This window comes from Parambassis ranga, chromosome 14 (assembly GCF_900634625.1).
Source record: "Parambassis ranga chromosome 14, fParRan2.1, whole genome shotgun sequence".
Taxonomy (NCBI): domain Eukaryota; kingdom Metazoa; phylum Chordata; class Actinopteri; family Ambassidae; genus Parambassis; species Parambassis ranga.
In genome coordinates, this window is record NC_041034.1 from 11,462,254 (window position 1) to 11,469,621 (window position 7,368).

The following is a 7,368-nucleotide window of genomic DNA, read 5'->3' on the forward strand; positions in this document are numbered from 1 at the left end:
GCTGAGGGCTGCACATTAACCAGCCAAGATTGCATAACTTATCTAGTGTAACACTATGCAGGATGTTTATTATTTTCTAATAAGTAGATTCTTGATGGGCCACAAATTTACCCAAATTAAATAACAGGTTTATTTTAGCATTAAAACAAACAGATACACAGAATTCCACATCTCAAAGACACACTATAGTGAGCAATACATCAATGTCAGAGAGTAAATGCTTATAATGTTCTTAGCAGCCACAAAGAGAGTTATTGTCTCTGAAAAACAAATAAAGAGGTCAATACAATTTCTGGCTCAAGTTCCTAATTTAAGTGCCTACTACCTGATGGTGACTTGCAACTGAGTGGAAAGTAAAGACTCCAAGTGCTTGTGAAACTGGAGGACTTGTGTGTGTGAGAGAGCATGTGTGTTTGAGTGGTAGATAAGTCTGTAGCAGTAACTAGTCTGGCTCAGATCAGGATGTGAGAATGTATCCATGAGTTTAACATGCTCAACCGTTCCATGACCGGCCTGTCTGACTATGGCGTGGAACTTCTTCTCCTCCCATGTTGGGCCTGTCCAGAAGCTGATATCAAAGCTGAAGTGTTCAGGAAACAGAGAAAATGGGTGAAACTGAGTCCCTGGGGAAGGACGAAGTGAAAACTGTTTTAGGAAACGTGGGTCATGGGACCATAGCAGCCGCCAGTCAGGGAGTGAAAACAGGCGCACGGCGAGGAGGTCCAAATTTAAGGATGCCATGACACGGACATGACTATCATTGTTACTTGCTTTGTCTGAAAACACCTTACCAATGAAACCCATTGGCTGAGCCATCAGACGCAGACCTTCCTGGTCTGTTATAATGGAGATCCCATAAGGAGCCAGTAGAGTTGTCAGCTTATGTCCAAGCAATTTAACTGGCTCCTTTTCTGAAGGGACATCACCACCGAGGAGTAGCTCATGAAAGGCAGGCGGAGCCCAATGGCTGATGGACATGTTTCTAAACACCACATTACTAATGCCAAATAAACTCTTCATGCCATTACAGTCCTCAGACGCCTCCTCTGTCTCATTCCCTTTTTTTCTTCTATTATTTCCATCAGTGTGATTTCCCCCCTCTGGTTTATTTAGAAGTTCTTCCATCTGAGGGAGCAGGGATGGACGCAGCACATATAAACTGCATTCCTCTTCAGGATCATCATCAAGAGAGCATGCAGATCGTAATTTTTCTGCTCCTGTGCTTCTCACCTTTTCCCCTATAGATGAGGCAACACATGTGTCCGACAGGGTTTCTTTTGGGTCTCCCTGATCTTTTTCTTTATCTGTAGTATGAGAGTCAAAAGTGAGGTCTTTCTGAAGCACGTGGATCCAGTAGCAGTGTGCAGTGTCAACGTTACAGCAGCAGTTCTGCAGCTGTTTGGCTGTGAGGAGGTAGGGGATGGTCTCTGTCGTCATGGAGACCAACCACTTCTCCGCCAGTCCCTCGAGGAGAAAATCTTGCACCAATTTAACAGGGTGGACAGAATCTGAGCTGAGTAATCCTCTGAGGGAAAAGAAAAGACAGTGAACACACTTTTCTTTACACTTATTGTTCAAATAATATCAGCGTGTTACTGTACCTGAATGAGTAATCGCTGAGCTCAGCTGGCATGTTGTACTGGACCTTCTTCCCTTCAACATCCTCCTCCACATGAAGTACCTGACTGGCGGTATAGGGGAGGCTGCGAGTAAATATGTGGAGCAAAGCTTTCTGCACATGGAAGCCCTTATCCTGGCTTCTGTATAAAAGCAATATCATTGTTAGACAAAGCCAGTACGCGCACGCACACACACACACACACACAGACACAGACACACACACCTTTAATCCTTACCTGTATCCAGTGCACTTGTAGTTCTGGTGTTTCTCACTTTCGAAAGGGTGCACAGCACTAAGGATAAACTGGGCTTCTGCTGCCATGGAAACCACCTGCCAGCTGTTGTGCCACTCTCGCTTTGGCTGGTCTGCTGGTGTCCCACCCTGTCCGTTGCACAGGGCAATGTGAACTTCCCCATCTTCAGCCAATACATGTACACAACTGGAAAAACAGAATGCAGGCAAAAAATATGTTGATAATTCTCCATGACAATATAGCATTAACGCAGCAATCAGAAATACAATGAAGGGCTGACTGATAAGGTAAAAATTATTAACTTCAACTGTGTTTCAGTAATTTAATTCATCACAGAGAGAGTCTGGAAGATGACCACAACGTCCACCCAGAAACAAAACTAACACACTGGAAAAATGCAAATGTTTTCCTTCCCCAAAGCTGAATTAGCTACAGCCAACATTTATAAATGATGGGCTATGTTTTCCCGTTACAGCTTTGTTTATTCTGACGGTGGTGATGATGTCATGGCTGACAACAATGTATCAATAACCCATTTACTCAATATTTGTATGAAATAGAAATGTTATTTTATTCGCTATTGACAAATATGCATGCAGCTTTAAGGTATGTTGTGTCACATGATGGTTTTACCTGTGGAAGAAGTTTTTTAGAAGTTCTCTGTTCTTTTTCACGCCACTCTTTCTGCCACAGTGAGGGAAATTAAACACCACGCGGTCAAACACACGGCCTTGCAGAGCGGCACATTCCCCAAGCTTGGTGCAGTCCACGTCAAAAAGAACAGTTCCACCTAATTTTAAGATAAGGCGAGAAATAAACAATAAATTAACCCCTATCAAATTTAGCATAATTATTACAGCACCTACAGACTCGTACCTGCGTCCTTGATGATCTGGATGTTGCTGGCTGCACCTTCATGCCGCAGTGCCTCCTCCTGATGCTGCAGGCAAGTGGCCGTTATGCTGGTCCCTGATTCTGAATACAACTGACAGGCAGAGGCAGAAAAGGAGAAGTTGCCTTCTCCCACCAGCAATATGGACCGTGAAGTAGACATATCCAACACAAGCGGATACGGAGGTCACAGAATTAAAACAAACTAACTAAAATTCCTAAAAAAGTCGCAACAAAATCTGCCACTTGCTTTTAATTTAAGTGCGAAAGGACGAGTCGTATGTCAAAGCGACGACGGCCACCGTCAATATATTTCTCGGTCTAATATGATCGTATCGGTAGCATATTTTAGCTCGCAACCACCACGTTTTGTGGTTCAGCTTAATGAGGAAATTATTGTTTTTCCTCTTCTGTAGAAAAACAGATGACCTTGCCCTGCCTCCCGGCGCTGCAGTACTTGAAAGCCGAATATCACCTGTAGCAGCTTGCGTTGGACGCGGTGTCGCAGATACAGTTGTCCGACTAGAAACAAAAGCTGGAGAACATCCCTAATCGCTCACTGCATCAAATACAAAACATCCGTTTTTAAATAGCACCATAGGCTGGTGGAACTTTATTATTATTATAATATTACAATTATGTATATTATGTTACATGTCTATAAACGCACACGTCAAAAAGTTATTTTCCAGAACAGAGAATTACCGTCATGTTTTTAGTGGGACACATTTACAGGGCGGCTAATCACATCTGGAGGAGGGAGCTATTTGCAGCATCAGTTGATCCCAGTAACAGTTACCTTCGTATATGAAGTTTAATACATAATAAAAATATTCCTGACAGTTTTCCTCATGTGCTAATCTCATTTCCGCTCGGGATTTTAAGGTCTCTGATTACATCGAAAGTAGGTAGTTACACTAATACCCCACATATGATGATGCTAAGGTCATGCTAGCTAACGGAGCTGCTGCACCTGCACATGAAAACAACAGATAACCTTGCATGATGCACGTAGTAATAATCATTATTGCAAAATCCTTAAATCAATCCAAGCAGCTGGCAGTTTTAATTTTAACTGTTTTAATTTCATTGGCATTTTGATGTCATTCTGTGATAATAAGTGTTATAAAGGTACAGCTGACCAAAAAGAGGTGTTTCTCCATCTTTTAACTGTATTTCAAGGGAGGTTTATGTTTTGCTCTCCTCGCTCACGTTGTCTCGCATGAGACAGTGCAGGGGCATGTTGCAGGTAAGGTGAATAATCAATTTAAATGTCTCCCCCTTTGTGTCTTGTAGGAAGTGTTGCCCCCACATGGGCAGTGTTCTGGCTTTGTCTTCCAGGCCGGGCCATCAGAACTGGCCTTTCTCCACGGACCCACCCCCCTCACGCTGGGACGCACATCCTGCTCACTGGGACAGTCCACCACGCTGGGAAAGGAGAGATGGCCGACTACCCAACCCTGGCAGCTTTCACTCTCTCCACAGGAGCTGCAAAGGTACTTTTGGCTGTGACGCAAGAGCTGTAGAGTGTGTTCAAGAGGTGCTTGCTCTTGAGAAAGCAGCACAAACATTGGCTTTGTATGTGTGATATAAAACAGCACTGCAGCTGTTTTTCTCAGGTTTATTGGCACAAAAAGGATATGTTGTGATAAAGAAATTATATTGCATTTTGGTGTTAAACTCAGATTTTATTTGTTATTATGTTTGCTGATACAATAAAAGTGTAGGTACTTAATTTTTCTGATCTCTTTCTCTCCCTACCTCAGATGTGTTTCCTCAACAGATTGAGGGTGTCAAGATGATTGTTAATAAAACTCTGAGCAGCTTCTTTAAGGTGACGGTTCCACCAACTTTAATTCATGTGCAAACAATTTGTTGCGTTTAAAGATGAGCAATGTTCGGTCTATATTTGCCTCCAGGTCAGTCATATGCTCCACCTCAGTGCTGTAAGCCCTTCATACTATCGATTTCATGTTGAGCATCTACAGTCTGATGATTGCAGCAAAGACAAGGTCAAGCACAAGTTTACACATAACATATTAGCAAAGCTACATCTTTAAAGCTTTTATCTGTATATTAAACTTGTACATACTGTTCCCTCATTTATATTTTAGGATGCCCCAGCACTGATAGGTGAAATGGACTCTTCAGGTAGTTTGAATGCTCATGCTCTGCTTCATCTTACTGAGCGTGTACGAGCCAGAACCGTGTTCCAGGTAAGGTCCTACTGTCTGTCTCTGTTCACTAAAATGCACTTTTTCTTTATTTGCAATCATGCAGCATTGTGGCAAGTCATTGACTGTGTTTTAGACTCAGCAGTCCCAGTTTGTAACATGGCAGTTTGAAGCTGAGTACAGAGGAAATGATTTCACTGCTGCTATGACGGTAGCCAATCCAGACATCCTCAGGGAGTCAGGTGAGAAAAGATCGGTTAAAAAATTAGTTTCTAAACCAGCCAACATTTTTTAAAAATAATGTTCCTTGTGATTAATTATGATCAAATCTTTTTAAAACTTCATTGAATACAATATGTATAGTTAGTGGTCAGCTAATGTCATGTATCTGCATGTTTTTCCTGAACAGTTATCCTTGTGGCACACTTCCTGCAGAGCGTGTCTTCTGGTCTGGTGTTAGGGGGGGAACTGGTCTACCATCGGGGAAGATCAGAAGAAGGGGGAATTCTCACATTGGCTGGACAGTACTCAAGTAAGACTTTGGTTTTCTTAAAAACCTGATTTGTTTGATTTATTAAGATATTTTCCTGTTTTCTGCTGTGCATGCAGGACCAAACTGGGTGGCAACACTTAATGCTGGAAAGGGAGGTGCTCATGCTAGCTACTATCACAGAGCCAACAAACAGGTACTGTTAATACTATTATATTGTGTAAACACACAGTTTACCTCAGGTTTATACAGCAAATGTGTATTTTTCTGTGTTTGACAGATCCAAGTTGGGGTGGAATTTGAGGCCAGCACAAGAACACAGGAGACCACAACCTCGTTTGGGTACCAAATGGAGCTCCCTGAAGCCAACATGGTGTTTCGTGGTAAACTGCAACTTTCAGTTTATTGTCATGCTTAGAGGAGAGGATTACAGTCACTGTAGAAAGTTCATTACAGATTATTTTTTTTCTCTCACAGAATTAAAGTCAGAAATCTACAATAGAAAGCAGATTAGAGACAGTCAGGACAGAAATACATTTGTTACTGAGGCTCTACATGCTTGTTGAAAACTATTCAGAAGACATTCAAAATATGTGACTTGTGTGTTTCCAGGTATGATAAACAGTCGGTGTATAATAGGAGGCGTGTTGGAGAAGCGCCTGACCCCGCTCCCTGCCACCCTAATCATGGGTGCCTTTGTTAATCACAGAGGGGACAAGCTACAAGTGGGCCTAGGGGTCAACGTGGGATAATTCTCCACAACCCCCTGCCAGGATTGTGATCAACTGTCAGGACATCCACATGCAGACTTGTTCTTTGGAGGCATCGTCCTGTTTTTTTAAGCTGATGCATCTCACCTCGCAACCTACCTCTCGTAAATTGAGGTGATGTTTTCTGATTGGGTGACTCCAAACTGTGACTGCAGTGGAAGAGTAGAGGAACATTCTGAGGGTCTTAATATATAAACAGAGACATGTTTAACCCCCCCTCCCCAGAAAAACAAAAAAAAACAAGCAGACTGCACATCACTTTCTGGACAATGGAAATTTAAAAAAAGGTACTGTACTATAAACTAAACAGACATTTTATACTGTAGGTAGTCATAAAGAGATAAGTAATGTATGCAGATATTATGAATAGTCAGTAGCATTTTTTGTGTTTCAGCCCATTAAGAATGATGTGTTCTTAGTCTTTTTGCCAACTATTTTCAAAAGGAATGTGGAAGGCAAAAAACATGTTTTTCCTATCTTCCGGGGAGTAATTAGTTTTAATCAGTGCAATGAGTACAGAGATTTGCACATGTGGCTCCAAAACCATTATTTTGCTGACAGACATGAGGAACATTTGCAGCTCTCAGCACTAACAGAGTGACAACTAACACTAAGCACTCAACATTAGGGTTGATTAATTATCCCCTGATTGCATCTCTGAGATGTCTGGAGATGTGGGCTGATTTGCAGAATTAATCCATCTAAAAATCAATTGGGAAGCAGTAATGTGAGTTTTAGTAAACGGTTGGATAAAATGCATGAAGGAGTAATGGCTGTGGTGGTTTTGGTCCTTTTTTGCCAGCATATATAAAAAATAGAGTGCAAATGTGTAAAAGGTTCTGTTCCATATGTACCAACCTCAAACTGAGGGATAGGCACCTATGCACTTAGTCTACTGGGTGATGACTATACTGTATGTACATGAAACTGCACTACTCACACAGTGTCTGGGCATCTCCATTCCTGTTTAACATATGAAATGTATTATCTATTCATCATGTAACATAAGCTTTAAGGGAGCTGGGAGAACCTGGCTGTCTTTTTTTGACTTAATTTATTAAAGATGTTATTTCTGTCATAGTTCTTGTTGTTTTCTCTACATGCAATACAAACCAGCAGGTAAATATCAGATAACTTCAGATGGTGATAAACATAAACAACATCCTCCA

At 41.7% G+C, this 7,368-nt stretch overlaps 2 protein-coding genes across 4 annotated transcripts; one reads left to right on the forward strand and one right to left on the reverse strand.

Annotated features, from left to right (window-relative positions):
• Positions 1-284: 284 nt before the first annotated feature.
• fdxacb1 (ferredoxin-fold anticodon binding domain containing 1) lies at positions 285-3,250 on the reverse strand. 2 transcript variants are annotated; one of them, XM_028421764.1, is made up of 5 exons: positions 2,751-3,250; positions 2,508-2,664; positions 1,857-2,060; positions 1,602-1,757; positions 285-1,525 (listed from the first exon to the last, which is right to left on the reverse strand). In XM_028421764.1, the coding sequence occupies exons 1-5, from the start codon at positions 2,926-2,928 to the stop codon at positions 322-324; spliced, it is 1,899 nt and encodes a 632-aa protein (XP_028277565.1). In that variant the 5' UTR covers positions 2,929-3,250; the 3' UTR covers positions 285-321. The 2 variants fall into 2 exon arrangements, with proteins under 2 accessions (XP_028277565.1, XP_028277564.1); XM_028421763.1 differs by having other exon boundaries at positions 1,602-1,760.
• A 263-nt stretch (positions 3,251-3,513) lies between these two features.
• Positions 3,514-7,146, forward strand: LOC114446072 (mitochondrial import receptor subunit TOM40B). 2 transcript variants are annotated; one of them, XM_028421487.1, is made up of 10 exons: positions 3,514-3,673; positions 4,062-4,261; positions 4,532-4,599; positions 4,685-4,777; positions 4,880-4,981; positions 5,076-5,181; positions 5,349-5,471; positions 5,549-5,625; positions 5,710-5,812; positions 6,042-7,146. In XM_028421487.1, exons 2-10 carry the CDS (start codon positions 4,078-4,080, stop codon positions 6,179-6,181), a joined length of 996 nt encoding a protein of 331 aa, XP_028277288.1. In that variant the 5' UTR covers positions 3,514-3,673; positions 4,062-4,077; the 3' UTR covers positions 6,182-7,146. The 2 variants fall into 2 exon arrangements, with proteins under 2 accessions (XP_028277288.1, XP_028277287.1); XM_028421486.1 differs by having other exon boundaries at positions 3,514-3,669.
• Positions 7,147-7,368: the final 222 nt, after the last annotated feature.

Bases quoted from the DNA above. Each gene is read 5' to 3' on its own strand.
- fdxacb1 (XM_028421763.1), bottom strand. From the start codon at position 2,928: ATGTCTACTTCACGGTCCATATTGCTGGTGGGAGAAGGCAACTTCTCC. The intron at 2,061-2,507 runs GTAAAACCATCA...CTGTTTTTCCAG, and splicing joins CTAAAAAACTTCTTCCACAG to TTGTGTACATGTATTGGCTG. The intron at 1,761-1,856 runs GTAAGGATTAAA...GCTTTTATACAG, and splicing joins TACAAGTGCACTGGATACAG to AAGCCAGGATAAGGGCTTCC.
- LOC114446072 (XM_028421487.1), top strand. From the start codon at position 4,078: ATGGGCAGTGTTCTGGCTTTGTCTTCCAGGCCGGGCCATCAGAACTGG. The intron at 4,262-4,531 runs GTACTTTTGGCT...TCCCTACCTCAG, and splicing joins TCTCCACAGGAGCTGCAAAG to ATGTGTTTCCTCAACAGATT. The intron at 4,600-4,684 runs GTGACGGTTCCA...ATTTGCCTCCAG, and splicing joins CTCTGAGCAGCTTCTTTAAG to GTCAGTCATATGCTCCACCT.